General features: G+C 44.2%; 1 protein-coding gene and 1 pseudogene across 1 annotated transcript in view; both read right to left on the bottom strand.

Moving 5' to 3' along the window:
• The window catches only part of LOC129666930 (protoheme IX farnesyltransferase, mitochondrial), a 116,817-nt gene extending 102,074 nt beyond the window's left edge, over window positions 1-14,743 (bottom strand). The window contains exons 1-3 of the mRNA XM_055594309.1: window positions 14,631-14,743; window positions 9,301-9,434; window positions 6,824-7,142 (exon numbers count right to left, since the gene is read on the bottom strand). Coding sequence (XP_055450284.1) covers window positions 6,824-7,142; window positions 9,301-9,434; window positions 14,631-14,673 — 496 coding nt within the window. The 5' untranslated portion in view covers window positions 14,674-14,743. The remainder of the gene's footprint in view (window positions 1-6,823; window positions 7,143-9,300; window positions 9,435-14,630) is intronic.
• On the bottom strand, window positions 7,447-7,915 carry LOC129666931 (40S ribosomal protein S13-like; annotated as a pseudogene).
• Window positions 14,744-21,539: the final 6,796 nt, after the last annotated feature.

The raw sequence follows: 21,539 nt of genomic DNA, 5'->3' as shown, positions 1-21,539 counted from the left end.
CACACACACACACACACACACACACACACACACACACACACACACACACTGTCTTCAAATGACATTCGCATCAGCAAAGGTTTGGCCCATGTCCTAACAGAAGCGCCAAGGATTCAGGCCGCAGCTAGTCCACCCTTGTACAAAGGGAATCCAAGTCTGATCAGTATATAGCCCTTCCTTGGCATATTGTAACTACAAACAGAAGAAGCACAGAAAAGACTCGTTCTAAACTGTGACTGCTGACACCCAAAAAACTCCTGCCTCAGCTGCCTTTAGCTAGAAATGAACTAAGATGTTAAGAGTCCAAGAGAAATCAATTTACATACATCACAGATCTCCTTAAAGACACATTTCTGCTGAGTCCAGGCTGTATGAATTCCAGAAATAAACTAAAGAGGGAAGTACAAGGTCAGTCAGATGAGAGAACTCAGGGTCACTGAAGGGTGTTACTTCTTTTAATGGAATATGTAGAAGAAAATGGCTTTACCTCAGTTAGTCACAGGGGATAAATGAAATCATGTGGGGGAAATGGGCGACCCCAGGTTCATCCTACCTGTGACTGTAGTGAGGCGGCAGCCCCATTCCTGGAACATCTTGCTTTGCATGCCTCACTTGTGTGGTCCTGGGTCTGCCCAGCTGCCTTTCCTGCAGTCAGCTGTCCTACCCACCAGCTCTGGCTCTCAGTAAGTGAAGCTCTCTCCAGCACCAGCCAAACCAGCAGGTCTGGGACTGATTCTAACGGTCGGTCCTGCCTCCATCAGGTTTCTGAGGTATGTCCAGATCACCTGCACCTTGTGCAGATCCCTCAGTCATGTCCTCGACCCGGGGTATCTGAATTCCCAGCACAGTGGCAAGAAATTACCATTTTAACAAGCATGCCATTAGTGTTCCCTACTCTTTTGACACCTGGGAGTCAGCGCCTCCATGCACACTGAAGCATAAACCTGCTTAAGATTTCAGACATCAGGTTTTACATATTAATCCCTCCGTTATCAGGGTTAATGCTGACTCAGATATACAACCACGTAAGCCACATAAAAGAAAACATTACAATAGCCAGAATAAAGGAAAGTTGTAGCAAAAAAAATTAGTCACCCTTTATTTGTTACTAATGAAATACTCATGGGATAAACTTTAAAAAATGAAGTAGATTACTCAAAGCAGATCCTGTAAGCATTTAGAAGAAACACAGCTTGCCATTTCCTGACTCACCAGGAAGTGGGAACTGCCTTCCGGCACTTCCAGCCTGGCCTCTGAGCAGCCCTCCCCATCTGCAGTGTGGTCCCAGACTTTTCTGGTGGGGAGGGGCCTGCACCTCTGCCTGTGACAGGGTGCTCTCTTATTTCCCCTCCTCTGACTATCACTTTCCCTGCAGGTTCATTACAAGCCTTCATAAGAAGCAGAAGGAATGATCTTATCTGCCCTGGGCCCTCTGCTCTGCTGCTCTGCTGCTCTGCCTACCGCCCTCTAACACCTGTTCTTTACTGTGACCTCACTAATGACTCCATCTGAAAACCCCTAATGCTTCCAGACCAGAATTGTCTAGCTCCTCTTCTTTCAAGCGCATTGTAAAAGGAATCTGCCCAAATCAAACTCAGCTTTCCCTGATAGCCATTTGTTTCTTTTCTTTAGACAGGGTTTCACAGGGTAACCCTGGCTGACCTTGAACTCAGATCAGCCCGTCTCAGCCTCACAAGTGCCGAGATTGAAGGTGTGACTGGGTGCCAATAAAACCTTATTTAAGGATATAGGGGACTGTGGCTCAATAGAACTGTGAGCCATGAAGCTTAACTCCATTTCTAATGAAACAGGTAACAGGTGACAGCAAAAACCTTACCGACTGAACAAACATACAAGCATATCACAAGAGCCTTGAACTAGGACTTTAGTAAGACAGGGTACATCTGAACTCACCAAAGTAAAAAGTAAAAGGACAAAGTAAAAGAAGACAATGAAGTGTCACAAATATAAACCCAAGGAATGTAACAGAAATACTTTCAGTGAGCATGGCTGATGGCAAGACAATGCTTTTCTTTGCAATTATTCAGACAGGAGGAAGGACTGCTTTGCTCGGACCACACTGACAGAATCCTGGGCATTGGTAGCATTGTGGGTGGAAGAGCTGCTTGATTCAGCTTCGGTGGTTCTTTAGCTCACAGTTTTGTGGCAGTGTTCAAGCTGGCAGGAATGGTTCAGGAGCTGGAGGCAGCTCAATTGCTTCTTAAGGCCAATCCGCAAGCAGAGAGGATTCCAGCTAGCACAGTGCCTGGCTGTAACCCACAGAGCCCACCTACAGCAAGTCTCTTCAGCAAGGCCCCACTTCCTAAAAGCACCCTAACCTCCCAAGCAGTGCCACTGGCTGGAGACAAAGGATTGAAACAAATGAACTTATGGGAGTCATTTCACATCCAAACCATAACATTCCTTGCCCCACAGGCTCACAGCCATCTCATGATACAAGATGTACTCAGCCCAACTTCAAAAGTTCCAGATTGAGACTGGAAAGCTGTGCATAGTGGCACGTGCCTGCAGCCCTGAAAATCGGGAGACAGGTGGGAAGATTTTCTTGTACTCAGGCCACTCAAGGCTAAAGTGTGAATCTGTCTTTAAAAACGAAAACTGGCGCTGAAGAACAACTCAGTTACTAAAGTGTTTATACCACATATGCAGGAGATCTGAGTTCAAATACCCAGATCCCACATAAAAAGCTGGTGTGGCCTGCAGTGCCAGCACAGGGACAGGAGGATCCCTGGGGCTCACTGGCCAGCCAGTTTAACCAAATCAGTGAGCTTCAAACTCAGTGAGAGACCTGCCTCAAATAATGTGGAGAGTAACTGAGGAAGACATCCAGTGTGCCAGCCTCTGGCTTCCAGATGAGTACCAACATATATACATGTGTGCATGTAAAAGAAAAGACAGACTAGTAACCAAGGAGGTAAGAAGCAAACTAGAGAAAAATATTCAAAATTAGAGAAAGAGATGCCAACTTCTACCAAGGCCTATGCAGTGCAAACTAATACAAAATTCTTTTTCAGTGATCAAACTGGCCAAATTAGTAAAGAGCACACATACAGGTGTGGTCTGCACACAGCTGTGTCTGCACGCTGCATCTGCTTTCTTAGGAACAAGTTTATAAAAGTTTATAAAAAATTGCAATATCTAAAGTCTGTTACTACAGTCTAAGCACGTATTCTATAGACAGGAGGCACAGCAGTGTGGAAGTACAAACATTCACAGAAGTTAGTCCCAGAATTTCTTTAAGTACAGAAAGTTAGACATGCCAGACCTGTGGCTCATGCCTATAATCCTAGCACTAGGGAAGATGAGGTAGGAGGATTATAGTCCGCTTGAGATATGCAGCAAATTCTGAGTTGACATGGGCTACATAGTGATATACTGTCTCAAAATAAACAAACGAATCAAGCAATCAAAGTAGAAGTTAAGTAAGAGATGGTACACCATAAAATGAAGGCATACTCTCTCTCTCTCTCTCTCTCTCTCTCATTCTCTCTCTCTAATAAATAAATGTAAAAAAATTAAAAACCCACAAGCTATCATGATCCAGCTTTATGCCTCTCAGATATGTACCCAAAGGACTGTAAGTCAGCACACACTACAGCTACCTATAAATCATGCTTACTGTAGCACTGTTTACAGCAGCTGAGCTACAGCAGCCTAAGTGTCCATCAACGGAAAATCAGATCAAGAAAATGCACTAAGTATACACACGATGGAGTCTTATTCAACCATAGAGAAGAATGAGATCATGTTGTCTGTAGAAAAATGTATGGAACCAGAGACTGTGTTAACTGAAATAAACTGGACAAAGATAAATGTCACGTTTTCTAGCATGATATCTAGATATAAAATAAATGGGAACATAAATGGAAGTATTGGGGCAAAGGAAAGGAAGCAGTGGGAGGGTACAAGCGAGGGTAACAGCTGAGTGGATATGGCCACAAACTCACAAACTCACAGCTCACAAACTCACTGTTCTGTGCAGCTAGTATACTGCAAAGGAGAGCATTCTCAGCTGAATGCACAACTCAGCACTGCCTGAAGTTTGTTTGTGGCTTGGCCTTCAGTAATCTAATGGTAACTAAGACATTTAAAACAGAAATGAATAGCTGGGTGTGGTGGCACACACCTGTGATCCCAGCACTCAGGGAGGCCAGAGTCAGGCGGTCCTCTGTGAGTTTGAGGGCAGCCTGGCCTACAAAGTGAGTTCCAGGACAGCCAGGGCTACCCAGAGAAATCTCGTCTCAAATAAATAAATAAATAAATAGATAGATAAATAAATAAATAAATAAATAAATAGATAGATGGATAAATAAATAAATAAATAAATAAGCAAGCAAGCAAACAACAATAAATAAGTAAATAAACAAACAATGGAAGGAATTAACCAGAAAGTGATCATCTGTCTCCCGAAACCTTCTAGAGCGTGTTACCATTGAGTCTTAACAGCACAACTCTTCTACAGAGTAAGTTCCCACGTGACAACACTAGGCCTCCCAGCACCTCGGAGTTGACACCAAGGTGTATATCAATTTTCTGAATGTGGCAGGACACAGCAGGGTTCTTGGCCTCTGTTCAGCTTCTGCTGCTGCTTCCAGTCCCTCTCATCTATACAGTCTGCACAGACAAAAACAATTCCCCCAGAAATACAACATACAGTAAGTAGATACTTAAATGTTCACATAACTATTTGCAATTCACTTTTCTGCATCTCCCATTTGTAAAGAACATTGCTGAATGGCTTTGATAGACGATACAATTCAAATCCTGCAATGATATACTATATTTCCTCTCTTCCAGATGTGGAAATTATCTCAAAAAGGTGAAGAAAAACTTCCTAAAACCTTACTGGTAAGTCAATGTCCCAGCTAGGATCTCAAGAGTTGCACCCAGTACATGCTTCCTGAAGAGGCCTGAAGACTCTAACTGGATGGCAGATGGGCAAATCAGCCTCCCATGGTAGTCTGGAACAGGTAAGCTGAGATGTAAGGGCTGGCTGTCACTACAGGACACTGCGTCCTTAGAAGCAGGCAAAGTTGGGACAGAAGGTAATGTGTAGACACAAAGGCCTCTTTTGTGGGTTAGTCAAATCGATTGAGAGTGGAAAGTAGCTGGCAGCTCTGAGTGGCATGCACTGTGGTAGGGATGACGGGAGGGAAGGAGATAGGAGCCGAAACAAACAATGAACATAATGCAGGGGCTGGAGAGATGGCTCAGTGGTTTAGAGTACTGGCTTCTTTTCCAGAGAACCATCATTCAGTTCTTGGCACCCCCAAGGCTGCTCACAAACCCCCTGTAACTCCAATTCCAGGGAATCTGATTTCCCTTTCCAGTCTGTGGACACCAGGCATGAACATAGCACATAGACATACATGCAGGCAAAACAACTATACACATAAAATTAGAAAGAAAGAAATCTCAAAAAGCAAGGGCCCCAGAAAGTCCCAACCTGATTTAGAATAGCACCTGCAAAGGGAGAAGCGCGTTTTAGAGGCACTACGAAAGGTTCTCTCAGTAACACTCAGACACTTGACTGGAGCTGAAAGAGACTGGCTTCTCAGCTCGCAAGAGAATGCTGCTGCTACTGACAGAGACAGGATGATAAGAGAGGCAGAGGGATCTGCAGACTACACATGTTAAATGACACCGCACAAAGACCCTGCTGTTGACGGGCCGCTTCTGAGGCTGACCTCCTAAGAGGCGCCACTTCTCAGGTGACGTCTGTATGGCTGTCACTTACTGATTCTTGTTCTTAACACATCAACAGCATGACACCAGACCTCTCGTGGAGATCACAAAGCGCAATGTTTTGGAGGTGTGGGGAGCTCTTGCTTAGCTGGAATGAAGCATACAGACCTGTCTCCACATGGAATTAGACTTGTTCTTGCTAGACTCTCTCACACTCACAGTGTCCATTCATCACCCCGCCCCACTACAGCTGAAAAGAGAATTTTCTTTAAGTGAGTTTGATCTTTGAGCAAAGAAGCTGTCGAGTTTCCATCCTTCATCCTGGAGTTCTAGGGTCTGCACCTTTAGACACAAATGGAATCATTCTTCTGTCATCCTTCATGCTCAGGGCCTTCGCCTCTGTCCATCTGGTGAGTTTTCCCGCTCTCATGTCACGTTCTGCCTTCAGAGAGCACCTGCTTTAGCCTGACCACAGCTTGTCACATTCTGTCATCCAAGAAGATGGTGCAGCTCTTCAGTTTGCAGGCAAGCAGAACACTCTTTTAAAATGGCTGCTACAGAGCTGGGTCTAACCCTACCCACCTGATGACACAGGAAGTATGCTCCGCCTGGCTCACGGGGCAGTCCACACAATAGGCAACACTATTATGGGCTCATACACAACTGGCTGTAATAAAACTAAATCTACTACACTGAAATTAGAAGGGAAAACACTTCCAAACATCCTTGCAGTGAGCCAGTCTACACCCTGCACACACAGTGTAACCCCAGAGGTCCCACAGGAATAGGACACGGAGTAGTTAGGTCCCCGTGGTTACATGAGCTCACACCATGCAGCACAGTGCGGCTTCCTGAACTCAGGTATTGCATTTTAAATGCACAGTGGGTACAAGCATCGCAAGCATAAAGAACCAGGCAAGGCAAATGTGTACTTTGATTCATGTGAGATTAATTTTGGCCCAAAGGTTACCATGTAAGACAATCTACCATTCTGTGTAAGCAGAATTCAGAATATCCAAGTGTGAACCCCAAGAATGCAAAATTCTGAGTTTCAACGCTTAGGGGAGGGAGTAAGTACAGCTCAGTAGGAATACGTAACTATCTAAAAACCAGGTACCTGTGAGCTTGATCTTGGACAGTCGGGCCAAAATGCCGGGCAGATCGTCAGCATGAAGCTTCATCTCCTTCCACTGCTTTTCTTCCTTTGTCTCTTTGGCCATGTCGAGGGAACTGTCCACCACGGAGGCTGCTTCCAGCTCTATCAACTCCTCGTTTGGCTTCTGGGACAAAGGCAGCCTGGGCACTGAGAGAGACGGCAGCTCGTCCACTTCTGCCCTGGCCTGCCCTGAAGACGAGTGTTCGAGGAAGGGAGAAACCGCTGGCTCTGGCTTTGGTTTGACTCGCTGGCTAAGGCCCCTGTGCAGTTGTGTGACATACTAGACAGATAGACAAACAGCACATGTTACTAAAAGCAAGGACTCAGTTAATGTCCTCCACCAATCATAGTTTTATGGTACCTGGAAGAGATTTCTACATGTGAGATTGGTTAGCATGGCCCACACCTACAGTGTGCAGGACACAGGTGTCAGCACTAAACGAGGCAGGGATAAAGCTAATGCCTTGGCTATAGTTTTAAATTTGTGGTTCAGAAAAATCTAGGCACCTAAGATCCTGACAAAGAAAGTAGATCTCTTATTCACTGACCTTTCTCTCTCTCTCTCTTTTTTTTTTAATTCAAAGTGATTTTATTGCTGGTGTATACAAGAGAATTTATGCCACTAGAGCAGAGGCTGTAGATGACTCATATTTCCAACTGGGGGGGAGGACCTGCTTAGTCTTATAGTAATGAGCCAACCGGTGAATTCTGCTCTTTATCAGAATCAAGCGGAATTTAGCATCCTTATCCTTTCTGTTTCTCTCAAGATGCTTCCGGACAGCAATGGCTTTCTTGATGAAATGGCAGAGATGCTTAGGAAGGTCAGTGGCAAGGCCTTTGGACTTAGGGATGCTCAAGATTTTATTACCAGTCACAAAACGGACCTGTGCCACACCATGTGAGTCCCTCAGGATCATACCTATCTGGGAGGGAGTCAGGCCTTTCTTGGCCAGTTTGTAAATCTGTTCCTTCATGTCATCAGACATCAACTTCAGCCACATGGGGCTGCACTGACTGGGACAGGCCCTTCCTGTGAGCGTGCATGCGACCCATGATGGTGGAGGTCTGGGAGCAAAGAGCTCACTGACCTTTCTGCAAGTTGGACTTTCTAAATACAGGGAAAGATCACAGCTAGCAAAGATCAGTGGTTGACCCCCTGAGCTCTAAAGCAAACAGTCCTGAGGGGGGCTAACTGGAAGGACTAACAGGGTCACTCATTACACCCATGTGAAAAATGGGGGAAGAACACCCGTCTTAGAATCAGCCCCTATCACCCGACCAGCAAAAACTGGCAATTACTAGTAACATTATGAGACCCTTTATTTTTCATACAATATATATTTCAGTTAATCTTCCCAACACTAATTGAAATGGCCATTATTTATGAATGAGGACATCGAACTCCTAAAATGGACAAAACCAATACACTGTTTTTAGTAAGATTTTATATTCATTAAATTTTAATTTAAAGTGGGTATTTCAAATGAAAGGTAAGATGCTTCCAAATGGAACATTGGGCGATGAATTCGCTATTCTTCCATGGTAGCACCATGAATTTCCATGGTGTATCACTATTTTATGACTCTTTTCTAGAAGACTGAGTCATCATGTTGTCAGTCTCATGGTGTGTGAACACAGATACAGGCCTGTAAGAGAACTAGAAGGTCAGTGCTACTGTAAAAGCACTGGCAAATTACAAACTCTTTATTTTAGTCTACTCACAAGTTGTGTGTGTGTGTGTATTCACATGTAGCGAGGGTACAGTCACAGGTCAACCTCAGGCTCCTTAGGAGCCCTACATCTTATTTTTTTTTAGGAAAGCTCGAGAGCTCATGGGATAGGCTGCTGGCCAGTGAGCCCCAGGAATCCTACTCTGGTCTCTTCAGAGCTGCGATTACAAGTCCTCACCACCATGGCCAGCTCCTTTCTATTGGTTCTGTTCTGGGGATCCAACACAGATCCTCATGGTGGCAAAGCGAGCACTTTATTGACTGAGACAGTCTCCAGGCCCTCAGGAGTATTTCCAAATGCACAGATGCTCTAAGAAAACAAAAGGGTCACACTGGGAAACATCTACTTCTGTCTTACTGATGTATTTACAGAACTTCAAAGAATGTATAAAAGTGCATCATACAAGTTCAGGTTTTCCTAATTTTAGCCTGGTCAAAACGTGCTATACATTTTCATTCTTTCCCCAAACCTAATCAATAAATTCAAGTTCATATATTTAACTTCAAATGCCAGAATTATTCTGGTTTCAGTTAAGGATAATCAAAACAAGAGATTAAAGTTTTGGATAAACTTAAGGGAACACTAAATAAAAGCCCTTTTCAAACAGTACCCCCTAAAACTTCTCTAATAGGAGTCTCTGCAGTTCCCTCACCCTCACCCAGAGGAAAGCAGAAGCAGGAAGCAGCTGAAGGATGGCTTCCCCTTACCATGCGCTTGAGAAAGCTCAGGTGCTGGACCGTGACCCACTGACTATTGACATTCCTGAACAGCCGCGAGACCCTGTGTGGTGATCCCTGTACAGCTCTTCTTTCCAAATACCAGACACAGCCTCCTACCGAGCCTGCAGGAGAGACAGACAGAGGAAGACATATTGGGATGACAGCTGCTCATCAAATGTGTGATCCCAACACTCAGGGAGGCAGAGGTAGGCGAGTCTCTGTGAGTTCAAGGACAGCCTGGTCTACAAAGGGAGCCAGGGCAGCCAAGGATACACAAGCCCTGTCTCAAAAAACAAACAAACAAACAAACCCACCACCAACAAAAAACTAACAACAATAAAAAAAAAAAAAATGTAAAAAGGTAGCATACGCCTTTTCTCACTAAATGCCAGTAAACTGAAATGAAGGTTTACATCCCGTTAAGGTTGAGCAGTTAAGACAACTACAAGGAAGGAAAATGATTTTCAATAAAATAGGACTATCAACCCAGTTCAGAAGAAGCTGCTTCTGTTGGGCCCAAATCTGAATTTTAATCACTTTATTAAACCTCCTGAATCAACAAATTCAGAGCCTGTCTCAGGCATCATCCTAGTCCAGCATGTGACAATACGCTGCAGCTACCCCCTTGCCAAGCCTGTGGGTACCTACCTGATCTTTTTGTAAAGTGTCTCCCCTCATGGCTTCCACAACCTGAAGTTTCTCTCTGCTCCATTTTGTGCTTCTTGGTTTCCTGGTGTGCTTCAATGTTTAGGTAGTCACTTCCACTGAATATAGCATCCCTTCCTAGAGGAAGCCTTGGAATACTTGAGCTAACCAACCAGCAGGGCTCCGTAAGCTTGGGAAGTTCTGAGATTGAGAAGACCCTTCCTGGAGTTATATAAGCAGTGGAACAGCTGCAAGGTGAGAGGAAACTCCTGCTGAAGCTGCCTGCGAGGTACACAGAGAGGCAGCCTTCCTGAGCCATCACCAAACTGGGACGGACATTCCCATGTTCTTTCTCTCTTTCTCACCTCTCTCTCTCTCTCTCTCTCTCTCTCTCTCTCTCTCCTTTCTCTTTCACCCCCTCATGATGATGACCATGAGGATAACCCTCTGGAATCTTGAGTCCCAAATTAAATTCTTCCTTTGATAAGTTACCTTGGCCATGGCGTCTCATCACAGCAACAGAAACACACACAAGACAACTACTTGTCCCTAAAAATGAGTAGTTACTAATCTCATTTCTGAAGCCTCATGAGACCTATCTACAACTACTTTTGATGTTTCCACATGAATGGATAACCGTATGGCTCTATGGCCATTTCTTTCTCACACAAATCTCTATCCTTCATCACAGGTTTCAGGGGCATCTTGAACTCTTCCTTTCTCACCTTCAACTACTCCACTCAACTGTGACATGCAGGTCAGCTCTGTCCCTCCCTTTCTCTTCCTACTGAAAGACTCTGCAGTCTGATACTGCAGCTGAGTAACGCAGCTAGAGTGAAGACAGTCACCCTGCCTTCATGCACCTCCTTTCTTCTTTCAGGGACTACACCCCGAAATGCCTGCCAAAGCAGCCCCGGCACCTCGGGGTCAACTGTTCAAATGGCTGCACCTGTATTCAGTCCACCACTCCCGGCACATATTCACACACCTGCTTTATCACAGCCATCCTGCCTCAGGGCCTTCCAACTAAGTACACACAACTGGATCAACTATTTATAGTCTCCTCCTATGCGGCCTACTCTCTACCGATCAAATTTTCAATTTCTTTCCACTGTTACATCACATTACATTGTGCTGTGTGAGAGCATGGTTTTTCCTTTTTATTCTTCTTCTCTCATGCATTACATCCTGACTGAAGTTTCCTCTCCCTACTCTCCTCCCAACAGTGCCCCGCCACACACACACACACACACACACACACACACACACGCACTCCTTCCGCTACAGCCACTCCTACTCCATTTCCCTTCAGTAAAGGGCAGTCCTCTCAGGGATATCAACCAAACACAGCATAACAAGTTACAGTAAGATCAGCCACATCCTCTCACATTAAGGGTGGACAAAGCAACACAGTAGAAGGAAAAGGATCCCAAGAGCAGGCAAAAGAGTCAGAGACAGCCCCTGCTCCCACTTTTAGGAGACCCATAAGAACACTGAACTACATCTATAGCTAACACTGAGCTAACATATCTAGAGAGAGGACCTAGGTTCCCTGATTGTCAGTTTAATCTCTGTGACTCTCTATGAGCCCAAGTTAGTTGATTCTGTGGGCCATGTTCTTGTTGTATCCTTGACCTCTCTGGCTCCCAAATTCCTTTCTCCCCCTCTTCCATGGGATTCCCCAATCTCCAGTTAATGTTTGGCTGTGGGTGTCTGCATCTGATGACAGCACTTCTTAATGCAAACTGTTCCCATCTACTGGAGAATGCAGTCCTCTGAACAAAACAGCCCCATTTCCATCAGAACGTCTGTGCCTGCTTGCGAAGTCCATCAGAATCCAGCTTGCTAGCTGTTGATATCCTTCATCAAATGGTTGGGGAGGTCTTGGACTCTCACCTGCAGTTCCAGCCACTCCTCACAGCCATTTGTTTGCAATTCTGCCCTAAGCGCATATGACCTTATGGCTGAGAGGTGCTAGAGTAATAGGCACTAGCCTGCCAGTAACCCCTCACCCATGCTCTATAAACAACCCAATAAACACATTGGTTCCCTAGGTTGAACTTTAGTAGCACCATACTTTGTTTCCTGATTAGGATATCATGGTGAGGGGATAGGCATTGTTTCTGTTTCCCCAAGCAGAGAACTCTCAAAACACTACCATCATAGTGTTCAGTGCTTTGATGGCAGAGTCTCTCCTTTAGTCCACTCTGCTACCACAGCTACTGGACGCTGGGCATGTAACAGAGTGAAATGATGGTGACTGGCTTGCTCATGTAGCCTTCCTGAACTGTGAGAACCAGTCCTACCCCTGGAAACACAAGGCGATTCTCTTAAAGTAGAGCTGAGCCAATTGACACTGAAATCATGTCCTCCAGCCACAATTACAACATGCTTACTTTCAAATGGATTGGACATGTGTTTGCGGTGGAACCCCTTTGGACATGCTTGCAAGATTAGGGGGGCCAAGCTGAAATTTTACAGAATGATAGAAACAACAGCCACTGTGGAGGGTGAGGGTGGGGAGAGACAAAGCTTGGAAACGGTATTTGTAAATAATGACAACACGAGGCTTAGCCAAATTGTAGCATGTGTCCATGAATACGTACCTAGAAAATGAAGGCTATTTCAGGCTTGGATAAGCACATGTCCACTTTAAAATATTGAGCGCTCACAACAGATACATTCAGGTCTGGAGAAATAATCACCATACCACTAGTCACCATTAGCAATGGCCTGTGACCGTGGGGCTTTGTAAAACAGCTAAGGAGACAAGTTGCTTCCCAAAGCCTTTTTAACAGAAATGAAAATAATCTGAACTTTTATAAGCAAACTCAGAAGTAGTTGCTAGTTACCTAACAACTCTAACGATCCTTCTCTGCCAACTCGTCCCATAAAATTTCTGAGAGGGATCTTCCATAGACTCACATATGAGCAGATTTTTCTGAAGATAAGCTCAATTTCAGAAAACAAGCTAGTAGTTCTCTCTAGTCCACCGCTCCAGAGACTGATCCCGGAACAGGAGGATCATATGCAGCTTAGCACTGGGAGACTCAAGAAGCAAAACAGCATTGTCCTAGAAGCTGAAATAAAGAGCAGAAAAGTAGAAAGGCTGCTCTGAGAAATATAAATACATACCTTCCATACATATATATGGAAACTATATATTTATCATATATATGGAAGTGATACATAAGAATAAAATATATAACATAAATGTGTATATATATGCATGTATACATGTACATATATGTATGTTTATATATGTATGTGTATAGATAGATAGATAGATAGATATAGATATATCTCCCATACAGAGGCTAGTCAAGTACTAAGAAAAGATGAGCCTTCTGAAAATGAGTACCAAGGTCAAGGAACACTCACAAATCAGGGACTATAGAAAGTAACAAAGAAGTGACTCGAAAATGATTCATAATCCAACCCCCAACACACACAGACACACACACATACTCTATGGGAAATGACAGTCATTTAAAAACATTGAGGTATCCAAGGAGTTCCCATTTCTTATCCCCCAACCTCGTCTATTGCACCTGGCCTTCCACTTGCTGCCCTATTTTATGAGCCAGAAGGGACCTTTGAGATCATCTAGCTTAGTTACCTTATTTACAGAAGTAAATGTTTCAATGGAGAACAGCCAAATAATCTGCCCTGAGATCACACAAGCCCACAGGAAAAAAGAACTTCACAGTAGCACTGTGATCACCACTGTCAGCCAGACACTGTGGGCAGCTTGTATGTGACAGGGAGGCCTACAAAGTACCTCTGCAACATGAGAAGGTCCTGACTTCTCCTATCTTGTCTCTAATATGGACCATCATATTAGCCATCATCCACGGACACTAGCAACAAAACCCACCTCCTCATCAGTCCTTCTACCAGCACAATCCCATTCATTGACAAATGACTGGGCATCATCAGTGTACATGTAGGCATTGTTCTGTACATGAGGGACACAGTGGTGAACTAGAGACAGATAATCTCTACCCTCACAACGTGTGACCTAATTGGGAGAAGCACAGTAATTGTTGTACACCTGTATTTCGTGTGCAAACAATCGCAGCATGTGCTAACCAGATAAATTAACGTGACATGAGAAAAGGAGGATAACGGCTCCTGTTTTAAGGAGAGGTTGTCCTCTCTGAAAAGGTAAGATATGAGACCTGTTCAAGAGTTTGAGATAAATATACATTTGTCAAAAGTCCTTCTAACAGAAGGAGCCATGCTGATGGTACAGAGATAAGACTCAACGAGATTCAGTCTGTCCTTACAGTCCTCATGGTAATCACCGGAACACTTTAAGCTGCAAGACAGCTCCTTAAGGAAGCAGGCGTGCCTGTTGTCATTAAAAGGCAAAGGATAGCAACTGTGGCTCTCATGTGCTCGAGGCTTGTGGGGCCCCACGGTTTACCCTGCCTCCAGGCTTGCACCGTCTGAAACCCCAAAGAGCACGAGACGCCAAATGTTATGGACCACTGGCCTACGGTGCAAAGCGGGACCACAGTTCCGTGGCCTCGTCCCTTCAGGCTACCCTAAAGGTCACCTCCCTGCCAGGTGACAAGCCAAGGGCTTCCAAGGTTGCAGCCAGCCGGAACCACGGTCTCGCGCGTAGCAAAAACAATGCTCCCACAATCGTTCCCAGTCGGGTACAATACCTGTGAGGAGGCGCGAGGAAAGAGTGTGCGGGGACGTGGCCATAACGCACCGGAGCAGCGGTCCCGGGGATCCCTGGAGCCTCTCACCTCACCGGCTCCTGGGCGCCGCCATCTTGCCAGCCCGCCCTCTGGGTGAGGCGGGACTTCCTGTCCGTCACTTCCGGCTCCCAGGGGGTCACTGAAAGCCGAGTTGCGGGAGTTTGAAGAGGTGTGGTGGTGGTGCGCTCGGATAGCCCTCAGGTGCTCGGGGTCTAGGTTAGGTGGACGCGGTGCTCTCGCGAGCCCGCGGCGGAGGGCGCTTCGTGTCGGGTTAGGGCTCCGGCGTCGGTCCCGGCCGCTCTGAGCTGGAGAGAATTGAATGCCTCCTGATTTGGTGTCCAGGCTGACCTTGCACAGCCTGTTGGCTTCTCGTGTTGGAGTTTGGTAAGTAAAAAAAAAAAAAAAAAAAACAGGAAGAAAGTAGCTCCTTAAAAGAAGAGTCTTACGAGCCCAGTTTTTCCTGTTTTCAGTGATGAGGTGAGATACCTGAGGTTCACCTCAGGTGCTAGGCAAGAAGCACTGAGACAGGAGACTCACAGATTTTGTAGGAGCAATCACTGTACCTCTGCAGTACCTCAGGAGGTGGTCAGTGTGAGAGTCAGCTAGATAGAGATGAGGTAGAAAGCGCTACGGAATAAGGTTAACGTTTCTGTGAGGACGGCTAAAGAAAGGCTTTAAAGAGCCAACTTGCTTCTCAGTGGAAGAGACTGAGATTTTCCCAGTTTACAAGGAAGACAGAGCAGAGAACGGGATTGATTCGCTGCGGCCAATCACAGTTCATCACCGCGGACCTAGGCTAATGGGTGTGCCCATCAAATTAATGTTATGCCGAAGAAGAGAATGGATTTAATACAATTTTGTTCAACCCTGTGTTATGCCAGCACTTTGAACATGCCTAGTCCTGTGAAATATCATGAAGTGCAAGTCGTAAATACACAAACGGAAAGCACAATTCGGAGAGACGCTCATGCCAACAGTGTTGCTTCTTGGATGTATCAGGCCTTCTGCTTTGCAGCCATCTGGGTTAATTAGTCCTACTGTACCTGAACTGGTTTCCTTCAATGACATTGGGGGGTCTGCCTTCTAATGATCATAAACCAATAAGTCTTTTACAAACGAGGCCCCAGCCAGATGGTTATGTGATATAGAACCTGAGGGCTAGAGAGATTGAGTGACTCAAAAATAGGCAACAATGTTTTCTGTCTCTATATTTTTCTCTTAAAATTTGTGCTATAAAACCAAAAAGTGGTAGGAGGACTGCACATTCCTCAGATGGTTATAGAAGAACCCAAGCAATAGCAGGGGTTGGCAAGTTTGTGAAGAAATGGGAATCCTGATACATTGTTTATTAGAGTATAAAATATTGCAGTCACTTTGGAAAACAGTTTGGGTGTTCCTCAGTAAGTTAAACTCAGTGCTACCTCATGACCCAAGCTACGCCTTTCCCTGTTATATACCCAAGACAAATGACAGCATTCCTTCACTCATAATATCATAATACCCCAAAACGGATATAACCTAATGCTCATCAACCGATTATACACAGTCTGTGATATATACACATAGGAACCTATTTGCCATGGAATGGAAATAAAGTACAAATACATCCTACAACCATGAAAAAAACACTAAATTAAAGAAGCCAATCACAAAAGTTCATGTATTAGATAGTTTCCATGTATATGAAAATTCCAGAAGATATAAATCATTAAAAGAGGAAGTAATTAAGTAATTATGTGGTGCTAGTGAAAGGGATAGGGAGAAAAGAGGAGTGATTGTTAATGACTACAAGGCTCATTTGAATAGAGGGAAGATGAAAATATTCCTAAATTGGTTGTACAACTCTGAATATACTTAAAACCATAGTGTAGACAGATACCAATTAGTCAGATGTAAAATCTGAAGAGAATGAGTATTATTTTGTAGAAATGATCTAAAAACTATCCAACTCAGTCTCAGGGTGTCTATTGCTATGAAGAGAAACCATGACCATGGCAACTTTTATAAAATAAACATTTAATTGGGAGTGGTTTATAGTTCATAGATTTAGCACATTCTCATCATGGTGAAAAGCATGATAGCGGGCATAGTGCAAGAGATGTAGCTCAGAGTTCTACATCCGAAAGAGACTGCCACAGTAGGCCTGGCTTGAGCATCTGAGACCACTAAGCCCACCTCCAGGGACACACTTCCTCCAACAAGACCACACCTAGTAGTACCATTCCCTTGGGTCTGTGGGGGCCATTTTTATTCAAACCAGCACAAACTCCCTCAGTTTTCATTTATCATCATGCTAGCTTCTCACTAATAATGTGTTCCCCTGCCTCTGCTTAGTATTCCCTAGAATAAGCAAGCCTCCCTTCTGCAAAGAAGACTTATAATAAGGATATGTAAAGAACAAATATATTAGTGGACACGAATGAGAGTGGTTTCTTTGTTCCCTGGTACTAAGGGTTTAACTGAGGCAAGTACTCCTAATACTGTACCTCCAGCCCCATGCTGGTTCTTTGAAGGACTGAAAAAACTGCAAGGGGACTCAGCTACTACTAGGGAGTGACGTCTTAAAGAGGTGCTTCCAGGAAGTGTAGGCAGATGGCAAGCAGGGAGGAAGAGAAACTAGTCCCTTCTCCCTCTACTCTTGCTGCATCATAGCCCTCATGGACAGAGCCATGCAGGGCACTGCAGTAATGTAGGTGGCCTGTTCCAGATCTAGGCACAGTACAGTGTGGCAGCTTTGCAGGTTACTGATGGGGTTCTAAGAGTAGATTTTCTACTCTTAAGTGGTTGGAATTTACAGCCTCTTGTGGTCTTGTCCACCCAACTCAGCTCCTCAGAGTTCCTCATTGGTCCTCCAAGGTGACTGATCACATCAGGGTAGGACCATCCTCTGTGATCATTCCAGATAGAAACCTCAATTGTAGTCTGCCAGCACCCTTTCTCATCCTTACTTTCCAGGGCTCAACTCCATATGTGAGATTTGGGATACTAAAAGTGAAAATTGCAGTTATTTAGAATGGGAGGCAGAGGCAAGAAAATACAATAAGTTTCTCTTTGGCACCTTTGTAATAAATAGACCCTGATTGTGTTGAAGAATTCCCAGTACCAAAGGAACTCAAAGTTGCTTTAAGACAGCATAATTTCATTCACCCTTACCTGTCACTCTGTTTTCTGGAGTTTCAAACAGTAGGATGGCTGTGTTGTACAGATAGAAGAAGAAAAAGAGAAGCCTGCTGGTGAGGTTCTGGAGAAAACACTTGTTTACTGTTGAACTGAATATGTAATGGGAAGTGTTCTTTCTGCCTTGCCTGTTTTATTCTCAGGAAACAGGGTTGAGAGTGAAAATTCCTGGAGCTGAGGCAGCCATCCTGAAGCTACGCACTAACAAGGCTAAAGAATAAATAAACCCCAGTTTCCTGCATCCTGGGTGATGTGTTCAGTGAATGGCCTAGGGGGCTGAACAACCTGCATTGCAGCTTGCTGAAGATACACGAGACAGAGACAGCTGGGATTGTGGCAACTCTCCAAAAGGATGCCATGCTTAGTGAAAATAGACAGATTCAAATAGAGTGGGGTTTTGTTTTGTTTTGTTTTACCTTTTTGTTTTTGAGACATGCTCTCAGTCTGTAGCCTAGGGCTGACTTTAAACTGGTGTTTTTCCTGCCTGAGCCTTCTGAGCACTAGGACTGTGGGTAAGCATCACCAGGCTGAGGTGTTAGCCATTTCTAATCTAAAATAAGTGTATAATGCTCTAAGTAACATTAAAAATAAAAGGCCATTTTGTACACATTTGTTTGCTATTGTGACTTACTGGTTATTGTGCACCCATTTCTTTTATGATATCAGAACATCTGGTTTACCGCATCAGGAAGTCATTCCTCTCCATGTTTGGTCCTTCTCAGCATCTTGAAGCCTAGTGAAGAAGATGATAAAATGTTCTAAACAGAGAAAAGAAATCCAATAAGCTTGTGGCCATCTCAAGCAAAATGCATTATGCTAACTTTGAAAGTCCCCAGTCATTACAGTCTCAACACTGTTGAAAAGTGCCAAATTCTTTTGAACCTCAAGGCAATCTCTTCACTGTGATTTCCTTGTAAGAAAAAAAAATAGTAAATTACATACTTTAGATATACAATCTCACAGGATAAAAGATTGGATCAAAGCAAGAACAAATCTCAACAAGACCATGTCCAGTATATGGGGTTTTAGTTTCAAGGGGCTTAGATAGCCCTGCTCCTCTAGCTTTACTCATAGTCTGGTTCCATTCATAAGCTGTTTTCCTTGCTAGAGGTCTCACAGTCCTGGCACCTCTAAAATACTGATGTCGCCATTGCATCCCAGTTTTCAACCTTACACCATCACACAGTGGTCTTCCAGGGCCTTGCAGGAACCGCAGCGTGTCACACATTGCCTGGATTTAGTGGCTCTCTGAAATCCATTACTCCCTCAATCTTTTTCTTGTCTTCAGAACTAGGTGCTAACTAGTTCAGATGCCAACCTAGCATGGACCTTCACCTCCTTGGTTTTGTATGCCATTGTTTTGTTGGAACAGGAACCCTCTTAGGCTCTCTTTTACAAGTTGGAGGCTTAGGTGTGTTAGGTTGTGCCCTGACTGCAGCTTTCCTATCTTTTTCCAGTGCAAACCAAGAGTCATTTCTTTAATGGAGCTAATCTTAATAATTACAGCCTCATTTCCAGCACATAATATGAAGCTGTCTTGGAGTTTTCTCTGCCAAATAAATTAATCAATTACCTTTAAATTTAACCTCAGTCACATTCTCAGGATGTGATAAAATGCAGCCAGAGTCTTTGACAAAACATCACATGGATGATTTCTAGCCCAGTTGTCAATAGAATCCTCCTTCCCTTCAGAACCCTCATGAGTTGGGCCTACATTGTTTGTATTACTCTCAGTACGACTGTCTTCCAGTCTCCCACTACAGTTGCTTTCTAAATTCTGCTTAAAACAGTCAATGGCTTTTCTAGTCCAAACTCAAAAGTCTTCTGTGTTCCTCAACACCCGCAAACCCACTTCTGCTCTCAGTTTCTGTGTTAGTTACTTTCCTGTTCCTGTGATAAAATCCCATGACCAGAAGCAAATTAAGGAAGAAGGTTCATTTTGGCTTGTAGTTCCAGAGGGATAGAGAATCCATCATGGCGGAGAAGGCACGCCATGTTGGCAAGCACAGGAAGTTAGAAAATCTTAGCCACACCTAGGAAGCAGAGAAGGAAGTAAGGTAAAGCCATAAGTCCTCAAAGCCTGCCCTCAGTGATACACCTCCTTGAGCAAGGCTCTACCTCTTAAGCGTCCCATAACCTCCCAGACAGCCCTATTAACTAGAGACCAAGTGTTGAAATGCCTGTGGGGACACAGCTCATTCAGACCACCATGGCACAGAAAACGTTCGTTCAGGGAGTGCACTGATCCCAGCAGTGCTGGTGAGGGCGAAGACAAGAGAATGACTCCTTATTTGATGAGGTTTGTCACATTTATACATCGTGTTCCCTTTAGTGACATTTAATCTCAATAACCATAAATTTAGGCTATCTCCATTTTACAAAGTAACTGAAGCTGGGAGTGTTTGGGAAGTCTTTTTGTAGTTCCATAAGGAAGCTATTTGGTTTCATAAACACTACAGACTGGGTGGCTTAATACAGCAGGTCTGTATTGTCCCCCATTATGGAGGTGAGAAGTGGCAAGGGTTCCTGACCTTTGTAGCTTCTAGGGGAGTAGCCTTCATTTTCATTTTGGTCTTCTGGAAGTCCCAAGACATCCATTGGCAGGAAGAAGGAAAATTCCATCTTAGACACCTCTTAAATGTGGTAATCTTTTCCTCTTTGTGTCTTTATATGGTGTTCTCTGTGCCTGCCCAGTTTTACCCCTTTTGTTGTTGTTTTGCATCTTTTAAACAGAACATGGTGATTTGAATGAAAAATATCCCCCATAGGCTCATGTGTCTGAGCAGTTGGTCCCTAGTTTGAGGCACTATTTGGGGAGGGCCTAGAACTTTGATGATGCAGAGCCTTGATAAAGGAAGTATCATTGGAGTCAGGCACTCAGCTTCTTGCTTGCTCTTGTTCCTGGCTCCCTGTGTGTGAATGAACATGTCATCAGCTAGCTTTCATTGACATGCCTTGTCTAGCGCGATAGACTCAGTTCTTCTGGGACCATAAACTGAAGTAGACTCTTCTTTAAGCTTCTTTTGGTCACGGTGTTTCATTAAAGCAAGAGAAAAGTGATTAGTACACAGAGTATCATTGTGTAGCACAGGCTAGCCTGTAGCAGTCCTTCTGCCTCAGCCTCCCAAGTGATGGGGTTATAGACATCTAACACCACGCTGAGCTTTAAATGTAACTTCTTGTAAAGTCACCTGCCACATTGATTTAGACTCCATCACAACAATCTCAATTTGAGTATATCTGCAAGACCCTGTTTCCAGTTAAGATCACATTAGAACTTGGACAAGTCTTCTGGAAAGACACATCAGCCTGTAATTCTGCACAAGGACACTGCAGACCATAAAGCATGGAAACCAAGCCTGGCCTTGGGAGATGCCAGACATCTTCTCAGTAGCATGTGCTTGGGAGAGATGTATACAATGCCCTCAGAAAGGGAGAAATGTAAAATTAGGGGGAGGGAGAATCCAGTATTAGGTAAAATATTTGTAAGAGAATAAAACTTTGGGTTGGCCTCAGACATTTCCTCTCCAATAGTTACAGGCCAAATGACTCCCCAGGGTTTTGAGGGGGGAGTTATGACCTAAGATCATTACAGTTAGCAATTTGTCTTTCAGCAGGACAGACAGGCATTCTCAGAAATGCAGAGGCTTGCCAATGAGTCTAACTAATTGAAAAACTATTTGAAGATACATC

This window comes from Psammomys obesus, unplaced genomic scaffold (assembly GCF_907164565.1).
Source record: "Psammomys obesus unplaced genomic scaffold, mPsaObe1.curated_primary_1811, whole genome shotgun sequence".
Classification (NCBI taxonomy): domain Eukaryota; kingdom Metazoa; phylum Chordata; class Mammalia; order Rodentia; family Muridae; genus Psammomys; species Psammomys obesus.
Note: the sequence above shows the minus strand (reverse complement) of the source record. Positions and strands in the feature narration are given on the sequence as shown.